At 35.9% G+C, this 18,671-nt stretch overlaps 1 protein-coding gene across 1 annotated transcript in view; it reads right to left on the bottom strand.

Annotated features, from left to right (window-relative positions):
* DMD (dystrophin) overlaps nucleotides 1–18,671 on the bottom strand; it is a 2,292,995-nt gene that overhangs the window by 1,210,532 nt on the left and 1,063,792 nt on the right. Inside the window, 1 exon segment of the mRNA XM_026451980.1 lies at nucleotides 926–1,098. Coding sequence (XP_026307765.1) covers nucleotides 926–1,098 — 173 coding nt within the window.

Below are 18,671 nucleotides of genomic sequence, written 5' to 3'. Positions count from 1 at the left end.
CTGATACCAAAGCCTGGCAGAGACACAACAAAAAAAAGAGAATTTTAGACCAATATCCCTGATTAACATCGATGCAAAAATCCTCAATAAAATACTGCCAAACCAAATCCAGCAGCACATCAAAAAGCTTATCCACCATGATCAAGTGGGCTTCATCCCTGGGATGCAAGGCTGGTTCAACATACGCAAATCAATAAACGTAATCCAGCATATAAACAGAACCAAAGACAAAAACCACATGATTATCTCAATAGATGCAGAAAAGACCTTTGACGAAATTCAACAGCCCTTCATGCTAAAAACGCTCAATAAATTCGGTATTGATGGAACGTATCTCAAAATAATAAGAGCTATTTATGACAAACCCACAGCCAATATCATACTGAATGGGCAAAAACTGGAAAAATTCCCTTTGAAAGAAACATGATTTTAAATTAACAAATTCCCCACGGCAAAAGAAAAATGTGAGGGAGGGTTATGCAAAGTGTAAAGTGTTGCCCTCCAAAATAGAAATAAATGAAAATCAATTTTTTATTGATAGGCAATATTTTAAACATGTTAATCTAAGTATCAAACTCCTATACATTTTTGGACACAGATTTGACTAAAGATAAATATGTTATATCGAACAACTGTTTATAACACCTCAATTTAATGACCCAATCTGATTTACGATTACCTGAAATTTTAGAAGATACAATGCTTCAACATAATGCTAAATTTAATACTGAATAATTTCTACAATTCAGCTCATTTTTCTGAATTGTTCATCATTATTTGTTCTCATTTTACTTACCATTTTTCAATGACAGTGATACTTCTTTTTCCCTGTCTTTTTTCCTTGGAGGGTACTGAAATAAATCCTACAGTTCCCTGAAAACAAATCATTTCTGTAAGTATCAAGCAAAATATATGTGTTACGTACCCTTGTCGGTCCTTGTACATTTTGTTAACTTTTTCCCATTGGAAATCAAGCTGGGAGAGAGCTTCCTGTAGCTTCACCCTTTCCACAGGCGTTGCACTTTGCAATGCTGCTGTCTTCTTGCTGTGAATAATGTCAATCCGACCTGAGCTTTGTTGTAGAATATCTTTTATATTCTGTAACATAAAAATTTTAAAACAAGTAAAAAAATGAATTAGCTGTCTATAGAAAGAGAAAAAAATGTATAAATCCCAAAGGCAACAAATGGTGCTGCAATTCTTAATTATTGACTTTTTAAGGTTAATAACCATGAAGTCCAGTGAGTTTGACATGCTCAAATTCAATAGGTAAATCATAGATCTCATCCTGAGAGACTGGATCACTCCCTACATCTTAAAACTGCCTTCATTTGGCTTCTGTATCCTAACCTCTTCTGGTTTTTCTTCTACCTTTATGTCCACTGCTTCTCAGTTTCCTTTGCTGGATCCTTCTTGTCCTGATCTTAATGTTAGAGTGCTCTGACTGAGTATTTGCATTTCTTTTCTTCTCTGTCCATAATCCTTCCCATATGTTCTCATAATTTTAAATATCCTGTATAAGACAATGACACCCAAATGTGTATCTCAAGCCTGGACATCTCCTCCGAACTCCATTCTAACAAATGCTAGTACTTTCTCAACACTTGGAGGTCTCACGAGACTTTCAAACTTAATATGACGCAAACGGAATTCTGATCTGCATTTCCTAATCCTTCTCCTCCCATAGATTCCCTCATTTCAGTAAATGGCAATTACTGATTTCAATTGAATTATAGTAATTCAATTAACAATGACTCAGATTGACAACTTTGGAGTCATCCTTAATTTTTTCAGTCTCCAGTATTCGAATTACTGGACAATTGTTCTGGCTTGACTTTCAGGACATATCCAGAATTTGACCACTTCTCACTACCTTTCTTGCTACAGCTCTGATATAAGCTATCATTGTCTCTCATCTGAATTACAGAAATATCTATCTAAATGGTCCTCTTGCCTCCAGTCTTTCCCCTCTAGTGGATAATTCTCCACACAAGAGCTGAAAAGATTCTTTCAAAACATAATTGGGATCATATCACTCCTCTGCTCAAAATCTTCCAGTGGCTCTTCATCACAGAGCTCAATCACAGACAATTTCAAAAGCCTACATGAAAAATAATTATTCTTGCTTCACTTTATACAAATAATCATACCGAGTATAATAAAGCAAATCAGTCCTATGATGATTTGTCTTTAGTAAAAATGGGAGACTGGAGAGAGAAAAAAAAATTATGTTTTAAGAACTATGGTACACCTGTTATTAGTCTCATCAGTTGTTTGAGATTTTTCCTGCAATATAGACAGACCTTGCTTATTCCTGTGAACCTGCCAGTGATCTCTGACTACACCTCAGAAGAAACAAGAAGGGTGGGTAATGTAAAAACCTGGATCAGTATTCTAATTCTGGACATGTATTGGAATCAGCTAGCAACCCCATATCACTTTGGTTCCAACAGTTGCCCAGTTCATGAAAAGCCTTCTAATTTAGTTTACTTGGGATAATTTTACTTATTTTGTTTTACGGTTGTGGAATATATTTGCTGTTATACTCTGTGTAGGAATGCAGTATAAGCTTAGTCAATGTTTTCTTAAATTGAAAACCTACTAATCTTCCAGATACCACCGTTTATCAGTTATGAACGGCCCTCACCAAACTGATAATTGCTGACTGAGCTCCTCTCTACCCTGAATACAAGAGACGCTGATAGTTAAGCAGAAATATCATCACCCATATTCAGCCTGAAGAAGTCACAGAAGATGTATCTTCATCCCTCTACTACCCTTAGGATTAAGGGTTCCCTTGTAAAAGAAAGGGGGGAAATATGTCAGAGGCATTTGAACCGAGCAACTCCATCTTGAATAGGGGCTGGGTAAAATAAGGCTGAGACCTACTGGGCTGCATTCCCAGGAAGTTAGGCATTCAAGGTCACAGGATGAGATAGGAGGCCAGAACAAGATACGGGTCACAAAGACCTTGCTGATAAAGTTGCTGTAAATAAGCCAGTCAAAACCCACCAAAATCAATATGGTGAAAAAGTGACCTCTGGTCCTTCTCACTGCTCATTATACACTAATTATAATGCATTAGCAGGCTAAAAGACACTCCTACCAGCGCCATGACAGTTTACAAATTCCATGGAAGTATCAAGAAGTTACCCAATATTGTCTAAAATGGGAGGAACCCTCAGTTCTGGGAATTGCTCACTCCTTTTCCCAGAAACCTCATGAATAATTCACCCCTTATTTATCATATAATCAAGAAATAACTAAAAGTATCCTGAGTCGAGCAGCCCATGCCACTGCACTGCCTATGGAGTGGCCATTCTTTATTCCTTCACTTTCTTAATAAACTTGCTTTGACTTTTTCTTTTTTTAAAAAAGCATAATCTTTACTATGACCTAGACATCTCTCTACAACTTGGTTGTATACTACTTACCATTCCAACTTCATCTCTTCCCAGTCTCTTCATAGTCCACAACACTCCACCCTCATTAGCTTTACTGCATTACTTGAGTATACCAACTATATTCTTGCTTCAAGATTTCTGCCTTTGCTGTTCTCCCTGCCAAAAATAATTTTCCTAACCAACATTTATATCACTAGTCCCCTTACTTCTTTCTTGTGTTAAAGGGGCCTTCTCTACTAACCTATTTTAAATAGCATTAGCAATCACTCTTTATTCCTTGCATTACTCTTCCGTTTTCTTTATAGTACTTATTTCTAACATTAAAATATCTAACAAGTGGCCTGCATATACCATTAGACTGAAATCTATGAGTATAGGGATGTTGCTATCTGTTGGGCTTCCAAAGGTCAAACCTGTGCTTGGCACATGATAGATGGCAAATGCTTTTTTGTTGAACAAATGAATAGATGTTCCCATAAATTGAATCCATGCTTTATTTATATTCTATTTAACAGAGAAATCACAAACCACAAATGTGTTATATAAGAAGAAAGAGAAATCTAAACATATTTATTCTCAAATAAATTTGCTAAAAACTACATTCTGGCTATTCTTGCTAGTATGAATTTGGTTATTTTGATCATCTAAATTGTATATAGAGTCCACTGAACAAAATGTATTGAGTTCTTCCCATGTGTAAGGAGCAATATAGCAGAAACAAAGGTGGGTGAAACACAGTTTAGTTTGCCTTTAAGAAGTTTTAAGTGGGTTTTATTGTAGTAGTAAGAAAGGGTATGGTTTGAAGAATTGAAGAACAAAATGGAAGTATAGAAACCTTAGCTAGATGAGAAGAAGGAATAGATGAGTGTTCTTAGTGGCACTAAACATTTTCTAGAAGTTCAGAGAAAAAATGTATCATATATCATATTTGGTCATAGGCTCAGGAAAGAATTCATGAAGAAGGAGCAATCTGCAGTAGACATATCTGACTAGTAGAAGTGGGAAGAACATTAGAGCTAGTAGGTAACACACACGCAAAGCTAGGTAACAAGTGCACAAGTGCAGTCATATTTGGCTGCCTTTTTGGTAGTATAGAAGCTTAGGGGAAGATGGGCCAGGAAACAGAGGCTGAGGATGTTCAATAATGTACTTTGAATCTCAACAGAAAATTCTGCCTGTACTTCAGTAGCTAATGGGGAACTATGATTTTTAAAATGTATCATTATGTAAGATTTCAAGTATACATGAAAGTAGGAAAATAATACAAATAGCTCCCATAACCCTATAATCCAGTGCCAACTGTTATAACTCCATGGACAACCTTATTTTATGTATCACCCCACCCACTCACCTCTTCAACTAGATTATTCTGAAACAAATTGATATATTATTTTATCCATAAATACTTCAGCATTTTTCTCTTGCTGAAATATTCTCTCATAACTCTTTTTTCAGAAAGTACACATAATATCATTACCACACCTACAATATTAACAAAAGTTCATTAATTGAATCAAGTATCTAGCTGTTATTCACATTTGAGTTGAAGTGGGAAGGAAGTTTAGGAAAACAACTCAGCAGAATTCAGTGGCTGTGTATTGGGTGAAGAAGAGGAAGAACTTGAATGACTCTTACGTATCTGGTCTGGGCATCCACATGATTTGTGGTGTCATTGGGTAAAAGGATTTCAGATGGATGAATAGGTTCCATGGGTGCATGCTTGTGTATGTGTGCAGAAGTGATTAGTTCAATTTTGGACTTGGTCATATTGAAAAGCCCTTGAGGCATCAAACTGTAGATGTTCCATAGGCAGTTGAAATCAGATTTTGAGGAATAAGATGGCAAGGATTGCTCAGCCATACATATTTTCACATTTGGATACATGGACTAGGCTTTCTGAGCAAAGAGTTCTGGTAACTGACTTAAAGGATGACTGAATGGCAAGCTTAACTTGGAATTTAGTGCATTGCTCTGGAGAGACTTAAAAACTGTTATCTCCAAGAGCCCTTTTATTACATTTCAACTTATATTCCAAAAATAATAGACCTAGATCTTTGGTTTATATCCCAAAGTCTCTGTCTTTCTGTATGTCTGTCTCTCTCTCTCTCTCCTCCTGATGCTTCAGGTGTTGTATATAAGCTCTGAGATCCAGAATGTTGGGGTTTCTCTCCTGTACTACAACCCCTGCACTCACAAATAAACATCTTGCCCTAAGATGCTTTTGAGTAATTAATGATATATTCTCTCATCCAGAGATCTTGTGTTTCCTGACTAAATATAAATGTTAACAAGTATCAACAAAGGGAATCTTTTTTTTTCTTTTTTGAGACTGGGTCTTGCTCTGTGGCCCAGGCTGGAGTGCAGTGGCGTGATCTAGCTCACTGCAACCTCTGCCTCCCGGGTTTACTTACACCATTCTCCTGCCTCAGCCTCCCGAGTAGCTGGGACTACAGGCACCCGCCACCATGCCCAGCTAATTTTTTGTATTTTTAATAGAGATGGGGTTTCACCATGTTAGCCAGGATGGTCTCAATCTCCTGACCTCGTGATCTGCCTGCCTCAGCCTCCCAAAACAAAGGGAATATTCTTGCCTATCTTCAGTCAAAATTGGGAAGGATTTTAATCATTTGAAAGTTGGAGACTGGGTTAAATAGGGAGTGACTGCTGCTGATTGTAAAGCTTTCCAGATGATGGGCTCTGAAGAAAACTTCACAATTCGAGAGGGAAACAGGAAAGAAGTTAACAATAAAACTTAGAGGGTTTTCTGCCTTATTCTAAGATTTCATGTTTATGGTGCATGAGCACTTGCCTTGAACAACAACTAAGCTGTAGAGGCAGGTGAGACTATGGACAATATCAGTTGTAAAAGATAAAAGCCAATGCTTACAATGGGAACCTTAAAAAAGGCAACTGTGTTCTCATGTCTTATATAGCAGCTCAGCAACAGGATAAGATACAACAGTTATGGGTGATGTGAGTGAATTTCAGATAAAGAAGGTGTTTTTAAAATAAAATTTCAAGGCATTCTCTTCAAGTCTATGTACATCTTGTGATGGAAAGCTTTCACTATTTCTTTTGTTTAGCACCTCAATTTAACTCTGTGGAAAAAGTACTTATCTGATAGGTCAAGTATTACCACACAAAAGAAAGAACAAGCCAACACAGAAACAGTCTGAGAATTTACTTATCTGGAGGAATGCAGGTTAAAACTGTCTTTTAGCAATTTCACATAGAGAATTGAGTCACTGGAATATGTGTGATGTTGAATAACACTAGGGGTGGTTAGATTGCTCAGGAAAGGTGTTGAGAATGAAAAGAGTGAGAAGAAATGTGGCATAAAGATGAACCTCTGTGGAAAGCATGGGCAGAAGAAGGAGATGAGTATCCCTAAAGAACAATAGTCATCCGACTCAGGAGGAGAACCACAAAGAGGGAGAGAGTTGTCAACCAGTCAGATGCAGCTTAGGACCAGGAGGGAAAAGTCAACTTGGGCAATTTAGGAGGCCATTGGTGATCTTATCAAGAGCAACAACAGCATGTTGGAAGTGGAAAACATAAATGTAGGCAGACCAGACTGTCTTTTGCTGTCATTCTCTTTCACTACAAAATAGAAAATAGCTTAGTACGACATTGCAGTATGCCGTATTTGACATCAGAGACTTGTTTATTGAAGAAAAGTTTACTACTGATAAAAACAAAACTCATAATAAAACAGAAACTATTGGGTACTATGCTCACTATCTGGGTGACGGGGTCATTCATATCCCAAATCTCAGCATCAAACAATACATCCATGTAACAAACCTGCACATGTATTCCTGAATCTAAAATATAGTTGAAATTATAATAAGAGATACAATGGATTTAATACCTATGATTAATGCCCTAAAAGTCATTGAACTCAAGCATATCTCTAGTATTATTTCTTTACTTTTATTTACCTGGTAGAATTTCACTACCATCTTCTGATGGCTCCAAGCCTAGAGTCTTGGGTGGAAATGTTTAGGGTTATTCCACTACCCTGATTAGGTCAGGTAGGTGCCAGAACCATGCACCGACACATCTTCTTGGCTGCTTCTGTTAACTCGCCTGACCTGGGAAGCCTGATTTCACAAGTACTTGATTTGATTCAACTCTGAATTCTTTAAGTCACTGACTCCATCATTCTTGCTTGGCTGCCAGTCCAATGACAAAGATCCATGAGGCTGCAAAAGTCTCCACTTGATACCAAGCAGCCAGCTGAACGAAAGGCTGATTACTTAAATTCGGAGTGGGCAACCAATCACATTTGTTAGTACACAGACGGCTCAAGCCCTTTAAATGCATAGCTGTAAGCACCCATGGAGAAAAAATTCAAGGGAAGAGATAAAGGATCTTCCCCATCAGCATATAAAAGTTGTACAGTTATGGCTTTGATATCGTTTGTGTTTGTGCGTGTATGTGTGTGTGTATGTATACTCTGAGGATTTGAGCTTGCAAAGCTTCCTGATTTTAATCTGAGTCTCTGGAGAGCTATCAATTCTTTGGAATGCTGTAGGATTGCTCAGCATCAAGTTGTGAACGGTTTTATCAATGCTGGGCAGCATGTTGCAAATGCAGGAAAACTTTTCATCTTAAATGAGAAAAGCAAAAAGCAAAAACTGGGGCAGGGGATGTCAAACTCCCTGGATATCTAGATATTAGCTCCTTGGTGCATTCTCAGAGAATGCTGTCAAAATTGGCTGGAGTCCAGGAAACAAATCCTTTTTAAAGTCCCTGCACATATTTGTGTCCCCAAGGCATTGCACACAGAAAAATAGTATGTGCACCGAAGAAACTTTTGTAGCACTTTCCATAGTTTAAAGTCAGAGATGAGATCTCTGATAGCATTTTACTATTTTCGTTTGTCTAGAAATAAGTGATCTTTATAGTTTCTGACTCTCTAAAAATGAAGCCATAGTCCCTTGTAGTTGCTATGGTGATATAAAAATCCCTAGAATCACTATAGAATATAGCATTTCTATTTCTCCCCCTGAATAGTTCCTTATCTGAAAACATGATGTCAGAATGATAAAGTACCAACTTTTTAGTCAAATCCCTTCTTAATTTTGACATGCCCCTATGACTTGACCACTTCACTACTCCACTGAGATTCTGTAAGATATTCATTTTTAGCCAATCTTTCTGCAAAAGGAAATTCTAAATATACATAAAAAAGAAATTTTAATTTCTGAAAGGCATCTGTCCATGAATTTATACAACTCGAGTCCTCAATATTTTAAAATAGGATATTTGCATCTCTGGTTCACAGTCTTCAATAAATTAAATAAGACCCTGAATATATACTGTGAATAGAGAAAAATTAGATAGCACAGTAACTTTTACAACTGGCAGATGAAATCCAGATACCTAAAGGAAAAGCAGATATCTATAAGCCATGTGGCTTCAGTTCATTTATCTATTTGAAAAGCTTATTGTTTAAATAAGTGTTTATTGACAACACACAGTATCAGTCTCAAATTTGAAATATGAAAATAAAGACTTTAAAATGTGAGTCTCTCCCTTAAGAAGCTAATCGGTTTTTAAAGGAGACCCATACAGAAATAATTTGGACATAAAAATGCTTTGTTTATTCAAGTGTTGCGGAGTATGTGTCTTTAACAGTATAAAAGCAGAAGCCAGAGAATACAGATAATTTATCTAGGAAACAAACAAGGGACCTATTTGTCAACTAATCAGTTTAAGATAAAGGTCTCAAGCAACCCTTAACTATGCTCCATTCTTTATCATAAGGGATAGATTTCTACTGTGTAGTTTTTCTTCCATTTAATGTAAAGTGACAACAACTCCCTTGCTGTCAGAGATTTTCATTTCAGAGCTTGCCTTTGCCATCTAAATGGTAAACTTATGTGTATAAATGTCAAAGTAGATATTGCAGAACCTGAACAGAACTAGAGTAGGGGAGAGTAATATCTGACAAATTGAACTTACTATTAATCACTTTTGATGAAAGTAAACTTAAAATAATTTACTAAAGTTTTAAATATCTTTTTTTTTTTTTTTAACCTATAGCAAAGCTCATTGCCTCCCAAATACTGTGAAAAGTGCCAGTGTAACTTCTATTATTTAAAATAGTGGCCAGGCGCGGTGGCTCACGCCTATAATCCCAGCACTTTGGGAGGCCGAGGTAGGTGGATTACTTGAGGTCAAGAGTTCGAGACCAGCCTGACCAACATATGAAACCCCATCTCTATCAAAAATACAAAATTCACCAGGTGTTGCAGTGGGTGCCTGTAATCCCAGCTACTCAGGAGGCTGAGGTAGGAGAATCGCTTGAACCTGGGAAGTGGCGGTTGCAGTGAGCCGAGACTGTGCCACTGAATTCCAGCCTAGGCAACAAGAGCGAAACTCCATTTCAATAAACAAACAAACAAGCAAGCAAGCAAACAAACAAACATCATTTCCTCTGTCCCATTTCTGTGGTCATTCAATTTAGTCATTTCTTAATCTTCAACATCCAATTACTAAATAAGGATGGCTATAATTTACAAGTGTCTTTGCTCCTGTATTTCATACCTAGAAATAAGTTGACATATACCTTCATAAATCTACAACTCTTTCCAAGCTAAGATTTTAAATAATATGTCCACTGTGGGACATAATTGGCTAATTTGTCTTCTGTTTAAAAGTTTGTCCTCAGTAATAAAATTTTACATCAGAAGTTGTCAGTGTTCTCTCAGTCAAAAAGTTTCAATTAGAAAAAGGTTTTCGAATGAAATGATAAAATTACAAATATATAAAAGCATAAGTTAAAATATAAGATAATATGAAATCAATTGTTGTTTTAGTGCATTTTCCCCTAAAAATGACTTCAGTGTTTCAATGATATTCTGGTTTGAAATATATCGAACTTTATTTTTTAAAAGAAATGATAAAATTGCTTTCTAATGATTTCTCAGTTTTCATTTCTCTGAAGGACTAACATTAGCAGATAGCTGGAAGCACTTATAATTCACATTTTTAACCATATTTATTTCCTGAAGGAAATTCCAATAGCTTCCCTATTGCATCTTTCCCTCCTTGGCAGGATTCAGTACAGTTAGGCACAGTTTTCATCACACGGCCCTAGCCTCTCTAGTTTTAACGAGTAATATTATCTTCTAGGTTTCTCTCTGTGTGTCTAACAGCTACATCTCTGTACTCATTCATTAACTCAAGAAATATTTGTTGAAAACCCTACCATGAGACAGTCTTTACTTATTCATCTATTTATTTATTTATTTATTTATTTTTGAGACAGAGTCTCACTCTGTCGCCCAGACTGGACTGCAGTGGTGCAATCTCTGCTCACTGCAACCTCCGCCTCCCAGGTTCAAGCAATTCACCTGCCTCTGCCTCCCAAGTAGCCGGGATTACAGGTGCCCGCCACCACGCCCAGCTAATTTTTTGTATTTTTAGTAGAGATGGGGGTCTCACTATATTGGCGAGTCTGGCCTTGAACTCCTGACCTTGTGATCCTCCCACCTCGGCCTCCCAAAGTGCTGGGATTACAGGCGTGAGCCACTGCGCCCGGCCTGAGACCGTCATATTTTATATCTTGGGGATATAGTAGTGATCCAGAAAGAAAAAGTCCCACTCTCTGGAATCTCACCTTCTACAGGAGAATACAGTAAACAAATAGAGAAAAGGCTAAACTATATACTCAATTAGATAGTAGTTCAGTGCTGAGGAGCAAACCGAAAGCAGGTAAGGGAGAAATGAAAGATAAAGTGGGGGGTCAGAATTTTAGATAGGAGCGGTCAGGGAAGACCTTATCAAGAAGGCAGTTTTGAAGTAAAGATCTGAAGGAAATGCAGAAATTAACCATTTAAAGAAAAATCATGAAAATAATATTCCAGACGGGTAAAGCAAGTATAAGGGCCCTGACACTGGAATGTGCTGGGAGGAGTGGTCAAGAAACATGGAGGAAGTTATTGTGGCTGCAGTGTATGAGTCAGCGACTATCAGAGAAATATCAGAGAGAATGGGGTGGGTAACCCGTGGAAGGACTTATGAACATAAGGACTTCCCTGTTTACTTTGAGGGGGATGGGGAGCATTGGGGGTTTTGAACAGAAGCGGAGGATATAATCTGACTTTTCATTTAAATAGGTATCTCTGGCTAATATGTCGAGACTAGAGTCTACATGGGAGAAGGGAAGGAGGGGGAAGTTGTTAAGAGACAATAGCAATCATCCATGCTGGAGATAATGGTGGTCTGGATCAGAGTGGCGGCAGGGGTGAATTCTGGATACATTGTAAAGGGTGAGAGTCCTTAGGATTTGGTGCCCAATTACATGTGTGTTGGTAGAGAAAGGATTCAAGGATAACACGAAGAATTTTGGCAGACAAGTGGAATGATGGAGCTGCCATTAACTATAATCTGGAAAATTGCAGGAGGATAAAGTTAGGGTGTAAGATTTTGACATACTAAATTTAAGGTATTTACTATATTTCTAAGTGAATATATAAAATGCATATATTCGTCATGATTCAGGAGAGAAATCTTTACTAGAGATACAAATTTGAAAGTCACTAGGGGTAACTTTTAATCTCTTCCACACTTGCTCAGAAAATACTGGTATTTTGCTATATTCCCTTTCCAGACCTCTTTTCTTCCAAACCCAACCCTGTAGACAATCTTAGCCATTTCCATCACTTAAATAAAACTTTGACACAAAAGAATTTTATTTAAGGGTTGTGGGAAAGGGGATAAGTAAAATGTCAAGATGGGAGCATAGACGCACTGCTATTAGGGCCCAACAGAGAAGGCACCCAGCAGGAGGAAGGAGTTAGCCCTTTGATGGTCGATTCTGCTTAAGGCTATATCAAGGTGTTTTGGGGATAACAGAAATAGAATGAGCTACAAGAAAGTACAGGGAAAATAATTTAAGTCTATAGATTGGTAGACAGTCAGAGACTCTTGGTTCTGTTGCCATGGTGGGATTATTTACACCTTCTAGAAAACCTTTCCTCAACCAATCAGAGTATTGATTTAACCAGATAGATTTATTTAACCATTTTGCACTAACACAGGAAAATGGGTAATCTAGGATGTTGTACATCTCCTGAGTGAACTTTAATAATGAGAGTCCTGGTACAGCTACCTGAATTAAGGGTATGGTTTCTAAGTTGGTCCAGCCATGCTGAACACAAATATCTCCTCACTTATTTTTTATCTCTTTATTTTTTCTTGTGTCCAATTTATCCTGCCATTTTAAGGATTATCCCCGTCCAAAATCCATCCATGATGATATATAGCTTTTTGGACACTTTCAAGTCCATCTTTTAGGCAATCAAGACTCCAGGGAAAAAGAAAACGAAAAAACTGGATTCACAGTTTTTATCCAGCTTGATTTCCTAGTGCTTTGCCAGCAGAGACACTTGGAAGGATAATCAAAGTGAATAACAAAGTGAAGGATAATCTCTTTGTTATTCTTCAGACACGTCCTTCTGATACAATTGTTTTACCCTTACTCACTTTGTATGTTTAACTTTGAAAACATTTTCTGCATCAAGAGACTGTATAGTGTAGTGCTTAAGAGCAGAAACTCTGGAGCTTGAACATCCAGAGTGGGACTTCAACTATGATATTTAAAAACTATCTCACCTGAGCGAGTCACTTAACTGCTTGGGACCTCCTTTTCTCAGAGTATGGGTAATAGTAACAGAGCCTTCCTCGTGAGGCTGTTATGATGACCATACAAGTTACTATAAGTGTTTAGAATGTGTCCTGGCACATAAATAATAACTGTCAGCTATCAGATTCAAGATTAGTCCAGATTCCAATTATATTCACCTTAGCCTAAGGATTTCTCCTCTATAAAATTCTTCCCAGTTTCTGCTTTTTGTGCTGCTTTCTTCTTTTCATGATTTCAGTTACACTCATGTCTTATATATTTTTGCTTGGATTATGTCCTTAATGTCTTTATTACTTTCTAACTTGTTTGTATAACTATAATATGTATATTCAATAATGTTATAAATTACTAGAGTACAATGATTATTCCTTAATATTTCTTTCTTATCTTTTAGAGTGTTAAGCATAGCACTTGGGGTCTTAATAAATACCTGTTGACTTCAAGTAAAAAGTTGAGTTGAACTTGCTTATGAAAATCCAGTTTGAATTGAATCATTGAACCTCTAAGATTTGTTACTCTGTTCAACCATTGTAGATAGGTATTCAGGTCTGGTCAGATGTGAGTTATTCAGGTAATTCCTTGTTTATTCTACTTTACTTTTACTGGTCATTCGCTGTTAAACAGTGAAATGGAAGTCCATATGCATCTCCTGGCTGAGCTTCCTTATGGTTTCCTCACAGCACATTAGGTATCTAACAAAGAAGTCCTTTATTCAGAATTATGTCTGCCCATTTCTCCAGATGCCACGGAGTATCAACAAGAACAAAAAGAAAAACAAACAAACAAACAAAAAACCCTGCACTTTACTGATCCAATCATCACTTTACTAGTCCATCAGCACTAAGTAAATTGAAAACAATTTTACCAGTCCTTTTATGATATGTACATCTTGTGTAAGTTGTACACATCGCCTAAATCATTTTACAGAAAATCCAAATAGAAAAATTGGCTCACACGCATGGCAAAGGAGGGTTGTATAGAAGTAAGTACTTTTCTCTTCGTTAAAAATATATGGTGGCCGGGCGCAATGGCTCAAGCCTGTAATCCCAGCACTTTGGGAGGCCGAGACAGGCGGATCACGAGGTCAGGAGTTCGAGACCATCCTGGCTAACACGGTGAAACCCCGTCTCTACTAAAAAATACAAAAAGCTAGCCGGGCGAGGTGGCTGGCGCCTGTAGTCCCAGCTACTCGAGAGGCTGAGGCAGGAGAATGGCGTAAACCCGGGAGGCGGAGCTTGCAGTGAGCTGAGATCCGGCCACTGCACTCCAGCCCGGGCGACAGCGAGACTCGGTCTCAAAAAAAAAAAAAAAAAAAAAATATATATATATGGCATTCTCTGATTCCAAATTTCTTAGAGTCAGGATATGCTTTTAGTGTTGTGTGACTCAGTAGAGGAAGAGCAGGTAGGGCTTATGGAGGAAAAATTCCAAGGCAATACAACAATCCAAGAAAACCTCAAAAACTGATTATCAACGATGAATGGAATATGTTTTTTAAAAATTCATGTTATACTTTTTAATTCTATTGAAATATGCAATCATGAGCATCTTATTATTTTGATAAATGAAAATTTAGTATAAATGATTAAGCAACTTCATAGGCAGCTACCATACGTGATAAAATATAATCAAACTTGTAAAAATTAATATTGATGACAGTAAACTATTTTGATAGAATAGAAAACATATTTGGTAATATTACACCCGTTTTATATATAACTAATGCTACTGATGTTGGGGAAATGTGCTTTCCATCATAGTGTTTTACACAGGGGACAGAAAAGCAAAATCGCTCTTTCACACGATCGTTCTGTACCCAAATGCATTCTTCTAAAAAAAAAAAAAGAAAAAGGAAAAAGAAAAATTAACAAAAAACATGATATGGGAGCAGGAAGCTAACACTCAATTTTTTTAACCTTTTTGGAAGCTCCATGGATTTCCTTATTGATAACACTCTTTACTCTTTTGCCTGTGGTTTGGCAAATTAAATTTGGGAATTGGTGTGTTAATCATTTGTGATTTACAACACAAAGTTCTTGATTTTTCTTTTCCCCTCAGGATGTTGAATGATATATATTAATATTCAGAAACAAGCAGATTTGGGTACAAGTCATTGTATTAAACTATATGATATTGCCAATATTTAAACATTTTGAAAGGCATGATGGCAATTCATAAGGTTCAATGTAATAGTATTACAATTTTAATATGTTCATGGTTTCAAATTTAACCGGGAAAAAATAAATACAAACTAGCGTTTTTAATGGCAAAGGAAAGACGACAAAAAAACAAACAACAAAAACAAACGTAAGGACTCCAAGGAAAAAGAAGACACACACAAAAAAATACTGACTAAATCATTCTTTGCTTAGAGTTTCAATGTTTTTCAGTAGTTTTTGTTATGGTTCTTAACTCACAATTAGAACGACGGGTTTTAAGTTACTGAAATAGAAATGGAAAAAAATCAACACATTTCATAAAAAAACCTAAAGCACAAAATAAAACAACAATAAAAAACAAGCTAGAAAACAGCATCCTCTTCTTGGTAAAAGTTATGGTACAAAGAATCTGAAATAATTTAGAGTTGCATTTCGGTACCTCAAGATAAATATACAATAAAGTGCTATTTGTTTTATACCTTACATAAATAGAATAAAAAAATTACTCCTGAACAAGTAACAACTAGTCTTGGAAATACACATGGTCACTGTCTTGTAATGGTTCTACTTAATGATTTTTCAACTTTAGGGTGGTGTGAAAGGGATATACATTCATTAGAAACCATACTTCAGTATAGTATTCAATAAATTGAATGAGGCATTCAACACTTTATTATACAATAGACCTTGTGTTCTATGACTTTGCGCAACTGTAGGTTAACATAGTTGTTCAGAGCATGTTTAAAGTAAGCTAGGCTAAACCATGATATTTGGTAGGCTGAGTGTATTGAATGCATTTCCACAGACAAAATTATCAACTTACAATGGGTTTATCTGGATATAACTGCAAAGTAAGTCAAGGAACATCTGTACAATAAAAGAATTAAGTTTATAAGATCCTCTAAGGAAGATTTTGTCAAAAGCAAACATGTTTTAACGCGTATGTATTCTCTTCTTTTAACGTTTTTTTAGCTTTAGAATATTTGCCAAATCTGGAAACAACTTCACATATATTTTATGTGGTTAACATTTTATTTACAGTTTTTAAAATACACAAATATATAATTTTATAAAGTTTAACACATTCTTAAAGGTAATTTGTTTTTAGGATACTTTACATGGAAATTTATAACTTTCTTAGAATTTGGGGTGTTTGACGAAGCAATACGCATTTTACAAATCTTGAAATTTATATAATTATACATTTTAACAGGAATTCTCCTACATAGTCCTACATGATTTCACTGTATCTTCACAATAGTACAGTTGAGTAGGCAGGGGCGGTTATTATCACTGATTTAATCTCAACGTTAAAAAACAGACCTAATTATTTTAAGTTACTTGCCCAAGGGTACAACTATCAACAATCAGGTTAAATCTTTCTAAGTTTTTTAGGTTCCAATACAGTGCTTTGCTAAACTCTCTACTCTACTGCTTGTCAAAACCACATAATGAAAGCTCAATTATGCAGAAAAATGTTAGTAATGTTTTAATTATATGTGGGTTCCCTGTCACACATTTTCATAAATGATTGTTTTAGATTCAGTATATACAAACCTAGAACAATTTCTTCATGCTTATATATGTATAGATTTGTAGAATTCACCTGTCTAGATGATTTAACTCAGTGAGTTAGGATACAATGTAAAAAAAAAGTAAATGTGGTTTTCTCTTTTAGTACTGGCACTGATTTAAATTGCCCTGTCTTCTTCTGTCTCAGAGTCCACACCTACATGTATCAGACCATCACTCACTAATTCAACAGATGTATATTCAGTACCTATTAAGTGCTAGGTGCTGTTCTAGGAGTTCCAGATACAGTGGTGGAGAAAAAACAAAAACAAAAACAAAAACAACAAATGAGACACTATTTTTTCTTCCTGGTGGTTGTGTGTATGTATCACCTTCTTGAAAAATGTAGTACTGCAGTTAAATAGGTTATACACATACTTAAATGCAGGTATATGTGTTTATAGACTTATAAAACCCTAGGCACTATTGTCCTCATATTTTGGGAAGGTGAAAATAATAGCTTTAAGCAGTTTTAGGCATCAGAAAAGCCTTGAGACACTTTGTAACTTGGTTAGCAGAGGAGCATATAACTTTCATTTCTAAGAAAAAAGGATTAGAAAAACCCATTAGTAGCTGTTGTGACAGCAGCCGTTGGGGAGTAGATCTATCTTAAAATTGAAAATGAGAAATAAGAGAACCAAAGACTCAAACTCCAGTTCATTTTCACTCTCTGGAATTTGTCTTTATCTGACAGATAAAGGCAACACCCTATATAAATCTAATTCTTACACTCTTTACATCCCATCCAGCTACCAGGCACTACATTAATGACATATCGAATTGGGAACTGTGTTCAATCAAAAGACATTAAAGTACTTATTAACTAGGTTTTATGAAGCTTCTAAAAAAAGTTAAAAAGTTATTTTTGGTAGCTCTATGGTAAATTGATCTTTTAATTTTTTCTTCATGGTTTATTGTCCCCATGTGAGAAAACACTTTCTAAACACAACTATGTATTTGGACCAAAATGTTCTTCATAGGATGATGCATTGTCTTTGCATGATTAACGAATTGGTAATTATATATCACACATAAAAAATGACGTAATTGGTCGAAGCACAGCTTCAATCATTTGTGAATAAAAGGAAAACCTCCCTACAACTTAATTGCAACTTCAAAACTTCTACCAGCCTCACGATTTGTAAGTTTTAATAGGGAAGTTTCTGCTTTCTACACTTTACATGATGGGGATTATGAAAATAGTGTTGCTGGGAGAATGGAGGGAGGAAGAGTGCGTTCTTAAAGTGCATTTTAGCAGAGTTGGGAGTAAATTGCAGCATAATAGTCAAGGTAGGGCAACTGCTAAGCTTGATAAAATAATGGTGGGGGAAAAGAATGGATAATTTCCTACAAAAGAGAGATTTGTATAAAACATAAAAGAAAACTGTACCAAAGCATATATAAATATGAGCTGGGCATAACTGAAATACAGTAAATATCCATAATCTCTTCTCTGTAATACAAATCTTTTCATATAATACAAATGAAAAATAATATACTATAGAAATAACTTAAGCATGACTTAAATTACAGTTAATGATTAATATTTGAAAATACACACATTTGTACACAGCAAATCAAATAAATCCCGAGTCATATAAGCTGTTGAAGAAAGAAATTATATTTATAACTGAATAAATGTGTTGAAAAACTCCATTTTTCTAAGAGAAACCAATGATCACATTATTGCGAATGTTTATGTAGAGTCCAAAAGATCAGTTTCTACAGTCACAATATATTAATAAAAATCATCTTTTTCATGCATTAAACTATTCTATTAGAAATTTCAAGAATTCAAAAAGCATTTGCAAGCAAATTTTGTTTTGAAATTTTATATGATCCATGATTATTTAGAGTAACTGCAATATTCTTTTATTC

The sequence above is a fragment of the Piliocolobus tephrosceles genome, chromosome 12, assembly GCF_002776525.5.
Source record: "Piliocolobus tephrosceles isolate RC106 chromosome 12, ASM277652v3, whole genome shotgun sequence".
Lineage (NCBI taxonomy): Eukaryota > Metazoa > Chordata > Mammalia > Primates > Cercopithecidae > Piliocolobus > Piliocolobus tephrosceles.
The sequence above is the reverse complement of the archived record's forward strand: the minus strand, read 5'-3'. Positions and strand labels throughout refer to the sequence as shown.